The sequence below is a fragment of the Enoplosus armatus genome, chromosome 24 (genome assembly GCF_043641665.1).
Source record: "Enoplosus armatus isolate fEnoArm2 chromosome 24, fEnoArm2.hap1, whole genome shotgun sequence".
Taxonomy (NCBI): Eukaryota; Metazoa; Chordata; class Actinopteri; order Centrarchiformes; family Enoplosidae; genus Enoplosus; species Enoplosus armatus.
Window position 1 is genome coordinate 2260552 of NC_092203.1, and position 20798 is coordinate 2281349.

General features: G+C 48.1%; 1 protein-coding gene across 1 annotated transcript; it reads right to left on the minus strand.

Moving 5' to 3' along the window:
- Positions 1 to 105: 105 nt before the first annotated feature.
- On the minus strand, positions 106 to 16406 carry LOC139306784 (heparan-sulfate 6-O-sulfotransferase 3-B-like). The gene is made up of 2 exons (XM_070930739.1): positions 15865 to 16406; positions 106 to 883 (listed from the first exon to the last, which is right to left on the minus strand). The coding sequence occupies exons 1-2, from the start codon at positions 16404 to 16406 to the stop codon at positions 106 to 108; spliced, it is 1320 nt and encodes a 439-aa protein (XP_070786840.1).
- Positions 16407 to 20798: the final 4392 nt, after the last annotated feature.

Sequence of the window (20798 nt, forward strand, 5' to 3'; positions counted from 1 at the left end):
GGGCAGGAGGTTTTTGGCAGATTCACAGCAGAGGGACGGTGGGAGGAGAGGAAAGCACAAAGAAACAACGATCAGTCAGTGGTGGTTTTAGTTCCGGTGTTCTCCTCACCACCGCACCACCTGGCTGCTGTAGTCCTCTGTGGTGGCCACCTCCTCTTGCGCCTTCACCTCCTCCTCTTCCTCCTCCCCTCCCCCTCCTCCTCCTCCCCCTCCTCCTCCTCCTCCTAGCCTCCACAGCTCGGCCAGATAGGTCCTGTGCATCCGCTGCCTCTGCTGCCTCTCCTGCCACCTCCTCAGGCGCTCCTCCTGGTGCTGCTTCTGGCGGTTGTACTGGTAGCGCCGCAGGAACAGCTCCTTGGCGTACTCGTACAGCTCCACGTCGAGGGCGTTCAGCCCCTCGATGCGCCACCGCACCTTCTCGCTGATCCCCACGCTGGCGGCGCGCGTGCTGTTGATCTGCGTGAAGGCCCGGATGAAGCGCAGGCCGAACGTCCGCTCGAACAGGTACTGCGTCTTGCGCTGGAACTCCGTCAGGCCGTAGAAGGCCATGTTGCGCAGGTTGGCCTTGGCGCTGGCGAGCAGGACGCGGCCTCGCTCCAGCTCGCTGACGGAGGACATGTTGTAGCAGCCCACCAGGCTGAGGTCGGCCAGCATGCGGACCTGCCGGTTGTTGGCTAGGTTAGAGGGGCAGCTCATGAAGTCCGCCAGGGGCACGCCCGTCCAGTCTTCGCCACTGTAGCAGGCAGGGAGCTCGTCCTGAGTGGGCGGGCGGCCGTCGCACATGTGGAGGGCGGTTTTCCAAGTGGCGCCGCGCTGCACGTGCTTCCACTCACTGAGGTAGCGTGACACCGGGTCGCGTAGCATGGTGATGTAGTAGAAATTCCTGCAGAGACAAAACAAAGAGACGCATAAGACGGGCTGCCCAGCGTGCACACAGGCTCACGGAAATGCTGGGATTGTGTCCAGATTGCCTTCCTAGCTAGCCCCGCCTTCCTTCAGCCAGGCATTGCGGCGTTTTTACACTTTGTGTTTTCCTTTATGTTAAACTAAGCTAACCGGATTAAAGTAAATCCGCATAGTCCCCAAAATGTCAAACCGTTCCTTCGACCCCTAAGACCGCGTGCCCGTCCGAGGTCCCCTCCTCTGCAGGAGCCCGCCTTTGGTGGATCATCCACTTTGGTTTTGGCACCAAGACGGCGCCGGGATGAAAACGCTTGTCGGTTATCTCGTGCCCTCGTTCATTGCTCACTGTTGATGACTTTCATCGTTTCAGTCAAATCAGCCTCAGCATCATTCCACTGAATTACAACAGCATTACAAGTATTACGTTTGGACAGCGCCCTGTGTGTGTGTGTGTGTGTGTGTGTGTGTGTGTGTGTGTGTGTGTACGCCATCAAATATCTCATATCCTGCTGCAGTTAAAAACAGGCACATGAGCAGGAGGAAAACGCCACAGCGCTGGAAGTATGCAGAGAGCGGCGGAAGTGTGATTAGGGTTGAAATGGAAAACATCAAGTGCGTCTGAGGGTGTAGGAGAATAATGACAAAGAAGGCGATGCAAACCACGGCATGTATAGCACTTAATGTCCTGCAGATGTGAAATTATTTTTGTTTTCGTCCCACTAATCTGCTCCTGCCCACCTCTGGTAACGAGTTTTTGTCCCCAGCACCCTTTGGAACGAAGATTGCTGTAACCCAGCTGCACTTAAAAAAAGAAAAAAAAAAACCTTTCAACTAACAAACGCAGCCTTCCGCTCTTCTCCACTGAGGAGACCAGCAATGACCGAGATTAGCGGGGAGGTGACTGAAGGAGTCAGCGCCGGGAGAATTTCAGCCTTTTTCAAAAAGTTGTGTTTTTTTTGTGTGTGTGTGTGTCAAAAAGGGAAGACAACACAGATAAAAGTGAAATTGAAACGCGCGCAAAGATCAGGGCGACCTCACAGCATCGGAGACGGCAACCAAATATGTAGCCCAAATAAAAAAAAAAAAAATTAAAAACAACCCCCGCATTTTATTTCTCTCGTTCCGCAGGGCTGCAGTTTATCTCCAGGGAGCTTTCATTCAACGGCTAAATAAAGAATTCGCATTCAAGGACGTTTCGCTGCGGTGCTGCTCTTTGAAATTCTCCTCCTGATTACAAGAGTGGTCAGTTTTCAGCACGCGACGCATTCCCTTTGCCACCACACGCGCGCCTTTATAACTTGCCGGTGCCTCGTTCTTTTGGACTACCTGTTGGCCTGCGGGTGCAAGTCTCCCTTGGACCGGATTTTGGCGATGGAGATCAGCTGGACGGGCTCCCAAAACCACATCCCTTGTGGTTTCTTTGTGTTCAACATATACTCTGTGAGTGTGTGATGAGTGAAAATGCTTCATTTGAGTTACTGAAGCGCTCCACAGTCATATTAAGGCCTGTTTTGCTACAACACAGCGAAAAACAGGCAATGCTCACAGCTAATTATTAACCTCATTTGCTCTGTTGCTTCCCTGCCAGTTACTAAGGGACTGTATGGAAATTATTGGGACAGGGATGGGGGGGTGAACCTTTATGTTTCACTTGTTTTATTTGGGACGGACACACAAAAGATGTGATTTAGCAGTCCGGACAACAACCTCAGGTCCCACCACCCTTCGCCCTCCCACCCATCAACGCACATTGCTGGGAAATCATTTTCAGACAGCCCCTAAGATCTCCTTGTCATTTCAGAACTTGCAATTCCCTCCCTGTCCAGCAGTTGTCCCCAGTGTGTTGCTTCCTTTCCAAACCAACGGACCTTCCACACCCACCTGCACACCTGCTCACCGACCCCTCATAGCTCCCCAGTATATATATATATATATGCCTGCACTTTAGTCATTGTGAGCCTGCTGTGTGTTAGCTGAGGCCGGAGCTTTCTACAAAGAGAGCGTCTGTGCAGCAGCTGTAATTGCTTCCACTGCTAAACTGAGAAATCGGATTAAGCGAGAGGGAAGTTGTGCTGCTGAGCGAAGGAGCGCACGGCCAAAAGCGGCCTTAAAAGGTCCGCGATTTAGCAATTATTGCCAGACGGCAGATATCAATCAGCTGTGATATGTGCTTAAGTGAGTGCCGTGATGATATCATGGCGGAACACATCCGCAGACAGGCACGCCACCCGGAGATAATGGCCGTCCGCGGTGGAAGCTAAGTGAATTACCCTGCCATCTTCGGCGGGTTGATCGGACAGCACTAGATGGACACACACACACACACACGACCGGCTGTTGCTCGGTCTTTTCCTCCTCCTGTGCCTATCATCTATCTGTACAGCTCACCGCGAGACAGCCCGATCAATAAATGTCCATGCAGCCCGCCTTTCTGCGTCTGTGCTTTCATCGTGACCTATTGACAAAGAGCAGCAAATGTCAGAGCTCTCCTCTTACTCGCGTCAGGGACAGGGGCAGGGGCCGGGGGGGGGGGGGGGGGGGGGGGGTCAGACGATGAAGGTCAAGAATAATTACTCGTGGGATGAATGGCCGCAGGTTTTCCCGCGCTGGAGACGGAAAGCGTCGCTTTGATCCAGCATTTGACGGCGGTTCAGCCACCATGGCATTGCCAGAAGGGGGAGCCCTTCAGATCCGGGACGTAACAAAGTGCTTTCAACTGAAACAGCTTTTCTTAAACCTGTAATAATCTTTCTTTTCTTCTTTTCTTTTTTTTGTCCACTTGGGGGCCAACAACAAGCTGGAAACGACCTTTTTTTAAAGTTGATATGGCTAACATGTTAGCAAACACTGTCGCGAGGCAACGTTAGCATTCCTTTTTGAAGTCGTGTTTCTGGCCCACCTGATGAATCTAACTCCTCCGTCGGGCTCTTTAGCTGCTAACTGCGCCACACTGTCCGCTAGCACGCCGCTACACCTGTCTGCTGTTTGGTGCTCGGGAAACGGTTAGCTCAAAGGCGCTAAAAGACAGTAAAAACTCTAAATGTTGAGTCCGGTGCTAATTCTCGGTGGCTTCGCAACCAAAAGCGGCGCCCCTTCATGTTACACGTGGCCGTTTGATCTACCGGTAACATAAAAATATTGACTACGGCAGCTTTAAATGCTCTGCTGTTTCTAAATCCTCCAGTGTTCTTGAACTCTTCTTCTTCTCTTCGCTAACGTGCTACAAATGGCTTTCAAGTCCGTTCGGGCCTGAACAGGAACGGGAACCTTTTCTGTTTCCTCGGACACACTGATCGATGGAGCCCGACTCTGATGTGCTCGGAAGGGATTCCGAGTGAATATATATATATATATACACGAGACGCTGAATCTACTCGTGGCACGTAATCGCACGCGCCCCCGTGCACGGCGGTCCCTAAAAGTGCATTCTGCTACCGATCAATCCCGACGCCTCGCCCGCGCCCTTCTGTCACCTTTCCCCCACACAGCAAACCTGCAAACACTATCGATCTCGCTCTCTCTCTCTCTCTCTCCCTGATTGTCTCTCCCTCACTCTCTAAATCACCATCAAAAAGCTACAGAGGAAACTCCCCGCGAAAAAAGGATCGATATCTGCCTTGTTAATTCACTCACTACCATCAAGGACACGGCCGGTCTCATGATAAAAGCTTTGATGGAAACCATTTATGCCCGCCGAAAAAAGAAGCAGCCCAAGCAAAGAGTCTCTGGATCGACAACAATCTTATTTTATTCCATCGTTTTAAAATTGGCAGCACGTCGCGTTGTCTCTCCGTTGAGGCGTTTCTGAGGAACGCTTCCACTGCTGCAGCTCAGCCTCAGCGCGGTTCCGGCGAGCGCCGTATCACTTTCGAGGCCATTTCTGTCTGCCAAGTTTTGGGGCAGTGGAGGGGGGGGCAACTTTAAAAACAAGCACAGGGACTCCACATCGATTTGCCACCGAAGTCAGGGTGTTGATAGCTCGCACAGTTGGAGAAAACCCATTTTAAAGGTGTTTCTGTGCCCCTAAGGGGTCCCTTAACCGTCGCCTCCAAGAGGGAATTATGATCTGACGAGGAAAAAAAAAAGAAAAAGAAAAGAAAAACCTTCCATCACCTCCGTCTCCAGTCACATGCTGTCTTTTTAACGGTTTAATTTTAACCTCCCTAAAAACACCCCAGTATGATACACCAGTGGTTGTGATGATGGCGGCTTCGCTAAAGGTTTTGGGGTGTGAGTCACTCACACACACACACACACACACACACACACACGCACGCGCGTCTCTCGCATCAGAACTGAAGAGAATTTCTTTTCAAGAAAGAAAAGCCGTGACGTATATGTGCGATAATGGGCCTCATGCAGGAAGCATCCGTGATTTGTTCTTATCTTGTTAGTGCCCATTGATTCCTGGGATTCACCAATATTTTATTTTTGCTTCACGAGAGGTGGCACTCGCAACGAGACGAGAACAAGGACGTCTTCGTTTTCACAGCCCACAACTTGTTTTTTGCGAGGGAACACAAGTTTTGCATTCTGCCATTGCTGGGTTTGTTGACCTTCCTGTGCAGAACTTCTTCTTCTTCTTCTTTTTGCAGCCCAGTTCTTGAGCATTTGCACACGGCACCGCGCCTGCCCTTATGTAGAGTTTAGGGGGGGCGTTACCTGTGCTGCTAACAAACAATCAGGCCACGCGCCTCCAATTCATCAGCAGGTGGGAGTCATCACTCAGCGCACCTGGGTAAGAGCAGATTTGGACGGTTGAGAATGTTTGGTGCGTCTTATTTTTTTTTCTCTTAACCGAAAATTAAGAGGAAATATAAGAGACATTTAAGAGAACGCCCAGTGTCACTTGTTTCTAATGCAAACCCTGTTGGCCAGCCTTCTAAGGAGTGTGTCGTGGTCACAGTTAATGTAAGTTTTAACGCTTTGAAAAAGAAAGTTTACTGGAGCGGCTCAGTTGGAAGAAGGTGCTGGAGATGTCACGTTCGTGGGCTCTAATCGGCAATTTAGCAACATTTCCGAGTGAAAAATCTGATGACATGTTTGTAGTTTTTGCATTGCCGCTGTCAATTCATTCCCATTGAACCACACCAGAGCAGATGAGCTGAGTTCTTGACCGCTAAACCCTTAATTAATATTAACTAAGAATGTTTGTCCAAACCAAAATCTCCTCTCAAAACCGGCCGCGTTCGCAGTGGAGGTGTCGAATGAGCCTCTCGGCAGGGAGAGAGCAGCCAGGCCCCCGGGCCTGAGAGAGGATTTTGTGGATAACGCTGCATTCGGCAGAGCTGATAAGACGCTGGCCTGCTTCGATTTTTCAGCTCAGCCGGCTTGACTTCGGGTGAACGGGGCGAACGACTGAGGAGCAGGAGTAACGAATGGGAAGAGCTGTCGAACACGAGTGAGGGGCGCAGATTCAGCGGCGGCAGCAGGTCCGCATGTTAGAGGGGATGTTCTCAAGATGGCCGAGTGAAGCTGCTCAGCTGCACAGAGACCGGGTGGGGGCGGGGTGTCTCATCACATCAGCCTCCAGACCAGGAGGTCAAGCAGGATCCATTTTCACTCATCTGATTCACTCTCTCTCGTGCTAATGTAATCTTTGTCTGCCAATTAGAGGCAAAGTGACCCCCCCCCCCCCCCCCCCCCCCGTCCCCATCTACACACAGCGGGATCACTAACCAACGAGCTGCAACGCTCTCCTTCGGGGGGCCCCCAAGTGATCTGCCGAGGCCTCCCCTCGCACAGATTGAGAGGGCGAGCGGAAGGAGCCGGGCGCTGCACCGTGATCTTCGTATGAGATGCTATTTTTTGGGGGGGCGAGGGGCGATAAAGGAAAAGCCCCGGGTGTTGCTGGTGTGGAGACGAGGGAGCCTTTCCAGAAAAGGCGAGGTGTCCAGGCGAGCGGAGGGTGTGAAGATGTGTTGCTGAAAACTAGGTGACAGACTGGATGTGAGGAGATGCTGCCAACCGACACTCCTGAACAGATTAAATGATGCACAGCGTTTCAGCGCAGAATCATCTTCCGGGGGAAACGAGCCGTCCGTCTGTGTTTATTCAAATTTGGCCGCGTTCCAGGGGAGCTGCATTTTTATTTTTATTTTCCCAGAGTTCATTTGGCTTTCAAACACACCCACGGCGGGCGCAGCGTCGAGGACAGCCGCGCGCACACGCGCACAACAGCCTGCCGTGTGCGGCTTTAGTAGCTTTAGCGTCTTAGACTTAACCTTTGCTTGACATCTTAATCTTTGCAGCTTTGTGAGGTGTCAGCCGGTCCTCCGAGGTCCACGCAGATATGGAAGGGATAAATGGGAGGCTGCGCTCGGCAAAGGTCACGTCTGCCCACACAAACTACGCAGGAATTTCTGAAAGGCAATCCACTTTTTTTAGCAATATGTGAAGGCTGCTTTCAACGCTGTACATTGAGTCTTTGAAAACCTGCGAGTGATTCACAGCTCGCATCCTTCCCGTGATTATTGCTCCGCAGAAATCTACAGAAATAAACACAATTTTAAGGTACAGCGTGCCAGAATCGGGCGCTAATATAGGCCCGGGCAAAATCAAGAAAGATGAAGGGCTTATCCGTCACCCGTCCCACAAAACGTCTGACAGCACAGAACAGAAAGCGTGAGGAGGTTTGATGGATAGCATATAATGATCTGTCTGCCAGAGCCCTCCCCTCCGCGCTGGGCTTTTCTTCTTCTTCTTCTTCACTATTTCAACCAAATCGTCACACACTGTTTTGTAAAAAAAAAAAAAGAAAAAGAAATCCAGTCGACAGGTTTCTGAATAAATCTGGACTTCTGGATTAACACCCCCCCCCCCACACACACACACACACACACACACACCCTCCTCCTCCTCCTCCTCCTCCTCCTCCCCCCCCAGTATAATAAAACCTGTCTTCGACTGCCCCTAATCCCCCTAAGGAGTGTGGAGATTACCAAGATCCTCTATATATCTCGCAATTCTCACAAGAATACAAGACGCCGCTCACTGTCATGAAGGGAACGCACTGAGGGCTTTGATTTAAAAAAAACAAAAAAAAAAAAAACACACGTTGTGTATGAATACGTTCTTCAACTTGATCCCATATTCCACCATCGGATCACTTTTTAAAATCTACGATCTAATTGTGGGATTCAGTTCTGGTTATTTCGACCGCTGCACGCTTTCAAAATACCCTCGACTTTAGCGCTTCGCGTGGCTCCACTTTTTTTTTTTTTTTCTCGAAATGGTGATTTAAAAACACCTTCTTTTCGTGATTAAAAACGCATTTTATTCCCTCATAATCGCCATCACCGTCATTTTATTCATATGTGTTTTAAGAAATGCCCTCCTCCTCGTGTCTTGATGATTAGACTGTATCTAAAAATGAAGTCTCATGAAGTCTCTCATCATTCTGAGTCATAATCGTGTGACACGTTAAGTCTTTATGACTGCACAATAAAAGCAAGGGAGGATATTTTGAAGACTCATCGGAACCTGAGCGTATAGTGGAATATAGCGTCATTTATATACACACCGAGGATCTGTTGTACCTTCAGATATAGAGCAATAAACGGGCATGTCAGAAGTGAAATCCGTGATAATTGTTCAGTTGCCATGCCAGCTGGAGCGCCGACACCAGTGAGCGCGGTGCAGCGTGTGCATCACTGCGACAGGATGTGTTTAATTGCTTTCCTGAGAGTTTCTTGAGGACGCAATTCATAAATGCCATCACGGCAACAAGAGTCAGATGAGACGATCGATCCCACTCTCCTCCAAACACTGAGAGTGGTATCATGGGCGTGTATCCCAAAATGTCAAGCTCGCGATTTCAAGGTGGATATTTGCTTCATGTATTAATAGACCAATGCTGTGCACGCGAGGATGAAGCTAATAAATCTCAAAATGAAATGAATTTTTCGAGGGTCAACGTGTAACCCATGGGTAAGAGCCGCCCCTGGTATCAACATCAATATTTCATGAACCACAAATTCCCCCGCTCGCTTGCCTCCCTCCACATGGGGAGTTCAGAGGTCATTCGGCTCTCCGCTGGGCGCTAATTGCTCATATTACCGTTCGTTCTCGCTGCAAGGCACGTGATCAAGGTCACATCTCCCATGATATCGTTGGCGCCGCAGGCCGTGGCATAAACCGCCGTATGCCAAGTCGTGCGAAAGGTGACGTGACAACAGGCTGGTTGTGTCATGCCTCATTAGCAAAACACGTGACGTCACTGCCTTGGCCTCCCCCGCAGAGGCAAGCCGGTGTCGTGTAAGAACAGGGAGCAGTGGGAAAAAAACGAAACGCTACCTGAAGAGGTTTTTTTTTTATTTTTTTTAATGCTTTATCAGCCTACATCACAACATCAGACTGCAGCATATAGGATCTCCCAAAAGACCCCGTGCATTCACCCTTTGCCAGAAATATAACTCTGGTGTCAGGCACTGCACTTCTACTTTCCCACCCACGAGAAGTGACGAATCAAAGGCTCAAATGTCTCCTAAACAGCAGCGGACGGGAGATGTGCAGAATCCAACACCAGTCGTTGGACTTTTGTTGTTTTAGTTTCCTTTAAAGGGAGACTGTGTAACTGTTTTGTCATGGGATGAAGCTAAATGCTACTCTTTAGCATCTAGCTAACAAGCATTGTAACAGTAGCATATGTGGAGCACAGCCGTAAAGAGTTAGCCAGCTGACTTGGCAGTGTCTGTTACGCAGCAATATTTAGCTAAACGTTGCTAACATTAGCTAACATTTAGCCACCGCACTGGTCATACCAGAGCAAGTAAAGCTGCTACAGTCTTAAACAGCCTTTTCATTAGTAAGAGGAACAATGTGATACCCCCCCACACACACACACACACAAAGTTACAGTCTGACTTTTAAGGCATCACATATCCGCTGGGAGCAGTTTGTGTGATTCCTGGCTACTGAAGGTCGTATTCTCCCCCCCCCCCACCCCCCCGACAATCCGCGCTCTTGTCACATTGAGTTTTCACAACAATGTGTGGTTGTCAGCAGCTTGAAATAGCTTGATGTGTAAGCTCGGAGACTGACATTACAGTCAAAAGCGGCGTCGACAGCGAAAGGGCATTTCAGAAACACTCTCTGCTTCAAACTGAACACATTTTCTTAATAATATACGGCCGCCTCTGAAGTCTCCGCACATGGCTCTCTTTGGCTGCGGATTTAAACCGACTCGCTGTAACTGCAAGGGGAGATTAATGTCAAAAACTTGCAACCAGATGTTTTCTCCCCCCCCCCCCCCCCCCCCATATAGTATTTCAGTGAAACATGGTTTATAGCAAGAGGAAACAGAACATCACATCATCTTTAAAACTGCATTTTGATAAAATAATATTCTTCACCATGATTTCATCCCTGTTTGGCTACTAAACCATGTCAACTTCCTGCATTATTTTTGCATATTTTAATGCCTTTTAGTGTCATTATCATCACCATAATAGGCCAAATGAATAGCTGAAACCACCTTAACTGTGCCCAGAATGAACTGGGCTAATTAGACTCAGGCTGATCTGAGTTTTTGGCCAGCCTGCATTCTTTGCTCTAATCTGAAATAATGAGGTCAGGAATAAGGTTACACTCTCTGACAACTCAGCGTGAGGCCGGCTGCCGAGGACAAACAGGGCGGCCCGGCAATTGAAGCGGGCTTTGACGTCTGGCCTTACAGCAAATTTATATAGCCCGCTGCCATGTGAATGCTGTAGCCCCGTGCTGCGAGCAAAACCCCCGCAGGAGCCCGTGACCAGCGGCGCGGCCATCAAAAACTACTTGAACCGGCCTCGTATTACTCACTGGCGTTTGCGTGTCGGGAGGGAAATTGCCAGACATAAGGAGGGCGGATGGATAGACGCTGGTTAACACAAGCACGTGCGCTGTGATCAAATTCATCACCACCTGTTTGCTGTTTGCGTGTCCTCTGAGAAAGTGCTAAATGTAATAAATGTGCTCTGATTTCACATGGACATGTTGAAGCCATTGCCCGCTAATTCCCATACAGCATCGCTGGCTGAGCTTTCACCAAACTGGAAGCGGTTGCTATGCCAACTCGTCTTGTAACCAAGGAGCTAATTAGCGCCCTCTTTTTCTTGTTTTCGATTTTTATGGATGTATCTACCTTGGAGAAACTTTTCACGTCAACAACCACAGGATACGCAGTACACTAAAAATATCAGTGCACCTATCACACTGCAGGGATGGCCACGTTTTAGTAAGATCAGTCTGTGCGTGTGTGTGTGTAAGTGTGTGTGTGTGTCGGAGAGAGGTGATTCCAAGGTGACTATGAAGTGCTCAAAAGCAGGCAGCTGCTTCTGTATTCGGACCGGACCACATCCACGCACGCCACATGTGTACAGTAATAAGGTGAATCCAGGTAAAAGCCATTATCTGCTGCTGACACACGGACCGTGAAGGCGCTCCGGCTCAACTGACACGTAGGTTGCGAAAAGGCCTTGGAGTGCGCCGTACATCCGGTGTGCAGTCAAGCATTTTCAGTCACACTTCACCTCGTTCCACAACCCCGCACCCTCCCCACCCCCGAGACCCAATTATATATATTTCATCAAGGGACGGAAAGTAGGGGAAAATGAGGCAGACGTAAGGTGGGCGTAAATACTCACTTTAAGTACTGGTTCTGCGGAAAAATGGCCACCGTGGCTGACATGTTATTATATATGACATTATTAGATCGTTAATGCACTGGTGTTTTTCATTCTTGGAGCTGGTTCAGGTGGAGTTACTTCATGTGGAGCGACGCCTGCGTGACTTCGCCTCCCTCACAATCATCTCAGCCAGGCCCCCCTCTTCCTCTGCAATTGTGGACTGACACCTGAACTTGGATGGGAAGCCTGTCTGTAGGCCTCTGAAATGTGACAACCGCACAGGGCTTTTAATGCGAGGGGTCACGATCCAAAACATTGGAAAGCGCAAGCCTAATCTTAGACAATGCATTTAGCTTATAATGTAAAATCTTAAATCTAAAGTAACTATAGGAATATATATATGTTACATCTTCTGCTCAAGTGAAATCAGCCAGTGTCGGGTCTGAGGCCTGAGATAAGACTCTCTCCGCAGAGAAGTGTGGGCGTCGTCTATTCCAATGATGTTTGATCCCTGGCTGTGTGCACTCCCATCGCTATATGTGACTTGTATAAGACGGGAGTCGTCCTTCGACACTGGCGTGCTATTACGGAGTTGGCTCGTCTTCTGCAATCGGACTAGGACACAATGTTTGAGTGCTTTATGAAATACATGAAATCCAGCCTTATGAAATACTCTCAATGATTATGTCTGAACTTCAGGTCCCAACTACAGTAGAAAGCAACAGGGATTATATTTATATTGGAAAAACAACTATAATACTCTTTAACCTCTCTTAACTTCTCTTAACAGAGGGATCGGGGCTGGAACACAAAACAAATCTACCACAGCAGAGTGAACTTACAGAGCGGGACAGAGTGGCATTAAATGTTGTATTACGTTGAGCAGCAGCATGCCTTAGCACACACACAAACGCACGCACAAACTCTGGTTCCATTCCCTCCGCTGCCATCGCCGTGTGCGTCACGCTCCATCACGGAAGGGGCTACATCGCCCGAAGTGACAAGGACAAGGGCCTTTCAGGTCTGATAAAACTGCGACATGGAGCCTCGTGGCAAACGCCATCATTGGGCGCAGAGTGAGCCCTGTGTGTGTGTGTGTGTGTGTGTCGTCTTCATTCAGCCGTTTTAATCTAAAACGACAGGAGGCCTTGACTTAATTGTTTGTCTGTTTCCCGGCTGATCAGCGTGGCGTCGTCGACATATATATATATATATATATTTTTTTTTTTTTCCAGAAAAATCAAACAGCCGTTATTCCGGGGAAATGAGAACTTCATGTGACAGATTTGTGGCTGTTGAACGTGTCATGACTCACTGCTCGTCCACCAAATTCATGGGTATAGAATGAGTTATGACTCATGGTGCATTTGGCTCAAATCTGCTACCTTCCTCTAAATATATATATATATATATATATATATATATATATAACTGCGCACACCAGACTTCACTTATAAAAGCTGTTGAAACCAAGGAATTTATGGATCACAAAGGGTAGAAATTCAGTGCCATCAAACACAGCAGGTGCAAATGTGTCCTTGAGGCAAGACGCCGAATCCCTAAAAGCTGCTCAGGAGCTGCGGTGACCCCTGACCCTCCCTGTGGAAGGGCCCGGCAGCAGGGATCAATGAAGCATCACATTGTCAGTGAGCACATTATATCAGATGTCGCCTGGCGGAAACGTCCTCCTACAATAGTTAATTCGCCGCTCCTTTAGCTCTGCGAGTGGGAACATGACCCTCCAATCAACACCTGAAAGAAACCAATTGGCACTGCAATAGAGGGGGGGGGGGGGTGGGGGGGGGAATTGCTGCATGGCTCAAATGTGGACCAGTCTTTAAAAAAATACATGAAGCCAAGTCGTGTCTGCCATCAGCCATGTCTGTACACAGCAAAGTGCCAATGTTAATGAGTGCTGACCATTATATTGACTTGACAAGTGTTGACTGGAGTGTTGTTGATTCACTGGCAGTGCTGAGACGGCTCAGAGGCGCCTCTTCAAAACTATTTAGGAGCGTTACAATAGGTCTGATGGCTGCCACAGAGGACAGTTAATGGATTGGAAGGACCCCCTTTAACGCCCTCTTGCAGCATATGGAGATTTGCTCTCTGAACCAACTGCACTGGTAAATTGGCTTCCACACGCAGGCGGCACACCTCAGAGGACCCTGCCCTTCTTAAGCGATTTACTCCCTGAAGCTTAGCACCATCGGTTCTGTAATTACAGGACGGTGAGGCGGGCCGGTCAGCCCGTCTGCTGGCTGCTCCTGAATGTGCCGCGGGAGACGGACACGCCGCGCGGTGTGCGTGTTAACGCTCCCCAGCTTTGACGCCCTGTGTGCTTGCATTACCTGCCAACAAGAGCACATCATGTCTGGTGTGAGCAGCCCCGGAGGGAATTGAAATCCAGTGAAAAGATCCAGTTACCTTTGACCGAGTGCGTCTCGGCAAGCAAAAGGAAGCTTTACAGCTCACTCGATTAGAGCCCAACCAATTTATCGGCCGGCCGATTAAAGCGGCCGATTTTTACCTATCACACATATAACGGAATCGGCGTATATGTTGTCCGATTTCGCCAATATTAAAGGTGTTTGTTTTTTTTTTTTTACATAACATAATGCAGAAAAAGATCCTTGTGTTAATTCAGACGTGGTGTCATGACATAGTTGGTCCAGCAGAGCGCGCTCCGACTCCATTGTTTACGACACTCGCAGCACCGTCTGCAGGCGCGTGGCGGAGTCCGCGTCACAGACGAGCAGACTGGGGGGGTCCGGAGTCAAGCGCGGTCATGTCTTTACGGTAAGTTAACAAACAGTGACCCCCACCGTTTTCACCTTTTCAGTATAATATAACCCTGTCCTGACACCCGTCGTGTCACCCATGCTTATCACGCCGTTTGCTATGCTAGCGAGGTAGCTAGCCGGCTGTGGTAACGTACGTTATATCAGTCACGTTACAGCGAGAGCAGCCCTTCACTTTACGCTGCAGCTCAGCAGACAGCAGTGCGGTGATGCTCTGAGTCTCTTGAGAGTTAACTTCACGCCATGTTGTTACCAAGCCGGTAAACTGCAAAGCTGGAAAGTAAATGAACAACGCCCCCGTATTTTACTCTCCCGTGAAACCCCGCCACCTCACACTCGTGCTACATTAGCTAGCTAGCTAGCTACCTAGCTACCCACGTAGGTACTTTCACGCCTTGTTAGGCGAGTGGAGGCTAATGTGTTAGCGCCTTAGCTCGTTCTGGAGCGGAAGGGTAACGTTACGAACGGTTTCGCCCATGACTCGCGGTTTGACACCTCCCCCTACCGGCCGAACAGTTCACAACATTGAAAACGTGAGTCTGTTTTTCCACCGGAGACGTTGAAATACGTTTAAATCAGAGGCGCCGTTCATCTGTTGACTCGGCAGCACAACATGTAATGCAAACCAGTTTGGTTCCGGCTCAATATATATAATTCAGCTAATGTCTCACACTTTTTATATATATATATATATATATATATATAGATGGATAAAGGTGGAAAAAGCAAGGCGTGGGACCACTTTACCAAGGGCTTGTGGAAAAACTCTTCTGCCCATTCAGTTGTTCATTCATACTCTTATATAGGCTTGCCCTACACAACACGCTATGCCATCCTTTGCAGTGATATTGCCTTTTTTTTTTTTTATTATTATTTATTTATGTTTACAATGCAGGAACAGTTGCCTTGTTATTTCTTTTTCTACAGGCAGCATTTTATGTATATTTGATCCTTTTTTTCTTAATTCAAGAAAAAAAAAAAAAAATCAAGTATCAGTCGGGCTCTGCACTCGATTAACAGTTATTTTCCTGATCGACTAATTGAGCCGACACTTGCTCTACAACATGTCGGAACGCTGTGGGGAAAAAAAATGCTCAATGTGCCGCTGGCTTTGTCCAACCTGAAGGTATTCAATTTCTAATGACGTCAAACTGAAAGATTACTTACAACCCATCATTGCCCCCCCCCCCATTAATTTCCTGTCCATTGACAAATCGATTGATCGACTAATCGTTTCAGTTACACCCAGGAATCTGTACGTCTTTTGCGATCGATCACCGCTCACATGGGGGGGGGGGGGGGGGGGGGGGGGGGGGGGTATAATTCAATGAGTTGGGTGAAAGAACAGACTTGCAACTGAGTAAAGGAGACAAAGAGGGAGCAAATGAAGTGAGTGAATTAGTTCAGTGAGTTGAGTAACTGAACAGGTAGACAGATAGACTACATTACATTCTACACACACACATGTATATATATTCATGTATCAGACTCTGACGGAGGGAGCGGCAGCAGCCCACCTCCTGACTGCACCTGTCCCGCCGGCCACACCTCACCTCTTGCTCTTTTGGACACTCTTCTTGTCCCTCTTGTTCATCACCACAGGCACGCAGCTCGTGAGCTCGGTCCAGTCGGCGTGCAGCCCGCAGCTCCAGCCCGTGGAGAAGCGGGAGAAGAGCCACGACTCGGCTTTGCCCGGCCGGTGGCAGGTGCACTTCCTTTGGCCGGGCATGCAGTCGCAGGGCTGCTCCAGCTGGATGTTCTTGACCAGGTGCCGCCCGAACGTCGTCCCGCCGGTCTTCTGAATGTGCAGGAACACCATCACGTCGTCTCCTCGGATGTTGAAGTCGACGTGCCGGTCCAGGTCCCGCTCCGTGAAGTTAAATCTGGATGTGATTTTGGAGGGAAGGTCCTCGTCGGCCTCCGGCTCTGTGTAAACTAACTCAAACCCCGATGAATACCGCTGGAATAGCCCCTTCTCGTCACTCCTGAAGTAGCAGGTGTTGCTGTCGGTCGGGCACACATACTGGTAGCCGATCATTAAGAAGAGCACCGCCGCAATGGGGATGAAGATGAGTCTATTGAACTTCTCCTCCATGGTGGACAACTGTAACTCACGCCGTCGGCACGTCGTTTCCCTCTCCCCCTCGTCTCATCCTGCAGTCTCACTTCAGGTACGTGTGGTGCCCCCTGTTAGTTACTAAGTCCCGCTGGCAGGTAGGGACATGTCCCGCCGGGCAGGGCAGCTCTGACTGGCCTCGTCCTGCACGAGAACAGGTCCACTTCTCAAACTTGAAGCTGTCACACTAAACATTCAGTTGTTCCCCAAAACACTCAGACGCCCTTTTCCTCAAAAAAAATAAAATAAAAATGGAGGCATAACTCGCGCGCAGTAACACCTTACGAGACGTCAGTGCGAAACGGCACATCCCCGAGCGAGGAGCGTTCGGGCTCGGCTGTCCTGTAAACGCCAACTGCTGATCGGTATCTGAGCCAGGAGCACCAGCGACAAGCTAGACACGGTTAACGCAACAACTTCCGGTCAAGACTTTCAAAGTAAATAGTCTACGGGCGCATTGTCACATTGCCCTGCATTAAAATGGAAGAAAAAATAATTAGAGAAAGGTCTGACTAGACTAGATTTGTAGTTGGAGCCCCATAACTTAAACAATCTCGCGTGTATTTCGTCAAAATCGTCAAACTCAACAAAAGAACAAATTAGAAAATATATAAATTGGAGTCTGAAAAGACAGTAAGTCGCAAATATTTAGTTTATGGCACCTGATGAACATAATCGTGTTGACATCACAAGTCACCTTAAATCGAGCTGAATTATTTTAAGTGAGTACTGTGTGAATACTTTTGTCACACGGATAGGCAGTTTGGTTGGTAGGCTTACATTAATGTGATATATGTATGATGCCAACTGTTACCTTAAATGGTATTGCTATGTCTTTACCTACTTATATAGATATATTTCATTTAGTGACAGTGAAGAATAATAAGAAATGAGTATGTGTATGTAGCACAGAGCTGGGATCGAACCCGCTTATCCGCGGCGAATGGCAAGTGTTATACCCGATGAGCCGCCTTGGAATCCAGTAGTCTTTTGGGCCGGAATTACAGCCATCCCCGTCGAAGCTCAGGCCTCTTTTTATTTTGAAGACTAAAAAGATCACATTTCCGGTTTCAATCGGTCTGGCTTGACTCTGTATCTGCGCCAGTCATCTGTCCCGGCTGCCGAGCCAGTGACGCAACCGCATCTCTAATCGCACACACACACACACACTAGCGCTTTGAGTGGCCTAGAACAACTGCTGGCGTAAATCGATAGAATTCCAATATTATAGGAAACACATATAGGAACTTAAACGGAAATGATGCAAACAACAGTTATGTAAATGGTATATTTGACGTATTTTGTATTGCCTTTAAATTCCTATCTGCCATCTGCTGTTACACAGTGACTTTAAGGTGTCAAACTCATTTGTTTATGCTTATTCCATATGGTAGGATATCATTGTAATATTGATATAATACCTCTGTTATATTCTTAAGGGGGCTCAGGTCTGTTAGTGTATCCGCTGACAAGATGTTGTCTTGATATCTTTGGGCATGTTTGTAAGATTGTTGTAAGCGGGTCTCCACAGAGTGAGCTTTAAAATGTGACTTCTGTGATACGAGTTACCAGGCAGCCAACAGGAAAGAGTTAAATCCTCAGGCGAGCGCCAGCCGAGTCATTTCAGCACCATGGACAGATTCCAACATGTCAAGTCAATAATAGGCATCCAGTGTGAGAGAAGTGTGTGTGTGTGCGCCTACCATTGCGTCATCATCCTATATAGGTTTTCCTTTACCCCTGGACACCAGCAGACGTGGACATGTGATGCAGTACAGTCGAATCTACAGGCTAGAACAAAAGGCATTTTAGCCCCCAGTAATGGATTTCCTTTAAGCCTGCACTGATCAAAAGCTTTTGTTATTTGCCTTAAGTTACCCTCCATCAAGAGATTTAACCAGGATGCACTTTGGTATGTATTCCATTCAATCCTCTTTCCTCACTGAATGCACTTTGACCTCTTGCTCAGACCCTGACTTAATCTGTATGTTTAGTTTAGTCCAGTTGTTCACCTCTCTTTGTCTCAGAGAGGGGAGGACAGAGTGGTGGGGTGGGGGCCAAGAAAGGAATCTGTTCTGGAAAGTGTCAGGACAAGAAATATCTCATTTTCTAAAGGTCATGCAGAAGTGAACTGCTGGACTTTTTTTTTTTTTTTTTTGGCCTCAGTGACGATAACATCCTGTGTCAGCATGCTCTTTACCTGCAAGGCCTCTTCCACGTGATATCATATCGTTCTGCAAAAGAAACCTTTCCTACAAATGGCACGCTGATTAAAATCCGAGCAGAGTCCCTGATTGGGAAAGAATCTGCATGATGGTTTTTGCGCAGCGAAGCGAGGCCGGCGTTGTTCTGGCTGTGCAGCTGGGATATTTACGAGGTCCCTGACGCTCACTACACAAGCCTTATGAGAAATAACCCCGGGAAGTGCTGATTCAGCTGGCTGCAGCAGCAAACACACAGCCCCCCCCCCCCCCCCCACAATAATGGAACTGGAGCTTCCTGGAAATTATGATTGGATTGGTTTGGGTTTTCTGTTGATCTGTTTTTGTCTTTTTCATTTTCAGCAAGGCTGGGCGGACGCAGCTGCAGATGTGTGTGTGTGTGTGTGTGTTTTGTATTTATTGGAATTAGTATTGATTTTAAAAATGATGTTGAGGGGCATTTAGAAAGTCCCCTTTTGGACCCTTGCTCTGGTGAGCTGAGAGTTTCAGGGTGTTTCTAGCAAAATGAGCAGCCCGAGACTCCATCAAGGAAAGCAAATGGAATGTAAAACTGCTGCATGAAACAAATTTAGAGGGTGGAAAAGGGAACTATGGGATATCACAGCTGCTGTTGAGTTTGAAAAATGATCCAAAACTTTACAGCCTCATAGCATCAAGAAATATCTGGCATTTCAACAAGCTTACACACCAAAAGTAATGGGTAAATCCACAGAGGCAAAGGCACAGCATCTTCACCTCTCATCTCACAGCCTGATCTGCCCACATCACCAGCACCATCATCAGATCTACAGGTGGAGGCCTCACGCATCCAGATGTGTTCTGTCAGCTGCCAACCTTTTGCGGAAAACGTACAGATGGCGGTGCTGTCATGGCGACAGCTGCTCCTCCGTCGCGCGCTAACCCTCTCCCGTCATGTCGGGCTCCATGTCGGGCCTCACCTGCCCACTGGCTGCTGTCACTGATCACCTGACTGCTCAGCTGCTGCTCGCCACCTCATTACTCCCCGTGTAGCCTACATAACGGGCAGATCACCCTGCCGCTGTCTGTCAGGTGTTGCTGCAGTTCCCTGTCTAACTTGGATGAATTTGTTTGCTGTGCTCGCTGGCAACCTGTTGCCGATTATAAGACTGCAGTCTGCTTATTGGTGCTGGAAATACTGGGGGGGATGGGTCCGGATGCCATATAATGGTGCCATGTTGTTGTTTTTTTTGGCCATTCATTACACTTGAATCACTGTTGAGTCTGAAATGATCCTGGTTTTACATATTTACTGAAGAATTGGCCCCACCTGAAGGAGACATGGTGTAAGTACTTACTTACACTTCTCTGTTTAAACATGTTTTAAAGCACTTTCAAACATGAAGCTGTGTCCCTTTTTGTTGTTGTTGACCTTCCTCTAATAATTTAGCACATTCAGTAGTATCATTTTGACTCTGCATTGTTGGTAGGAAGAATTAAGAAGTCTACAGCCACGCCAGCACCTCTGTTATTGTCCTTAGGCACAGCTCTTAGCACGCTGAGCTAAACGTCAGCATGCGAACATGCTCACAGTGACCATGCTAACACGCTGAACTTTAGCTGGTATGTTTACCATGTAGGCTGCATCTTATTTTTGCGTGTTACCGCGCTAACATCTGCTAGTTAGCGAGTCGGTTTCCTGCTAGCCTTGTAGCCACGCTATATAAATGGGCTAAATTAGCTACTTTTGCTGCCATATGTATTTGTAGCATTTTGGGAACAACAGCAAACCACATACAGCGTCCTTTTTTAATTGGCTGAATTAATTGAATTAGTGTTCAAATTGGTTTTAATTTTTTTCCTGATTCAGATGTTTGTGATTATGATCTGAACGATATGATGTGAGTTCCTACAGCAACACAAAGTACAGCTGGCTGATGAATGTCATTAGTTTTGCAATTATTTGTTCATAAACCAAAGTATTGTACAAATTAAAACTGACTTGAGCTTTACTGAACAGCTGTGAAACTTTTATTGACCTTCATCTAACCTTTCAAGTACTTTCTTTATTTGCAGAATTTAATGTTTTCATTGTAAATCTTATTATGAGATGCCTTAGAGCATCTTCGGTTGTAGTGAATTGGAAGCTCTGGCCATTTGCCTCGGCTGCATGTGGTGCGAGTGACTGAAG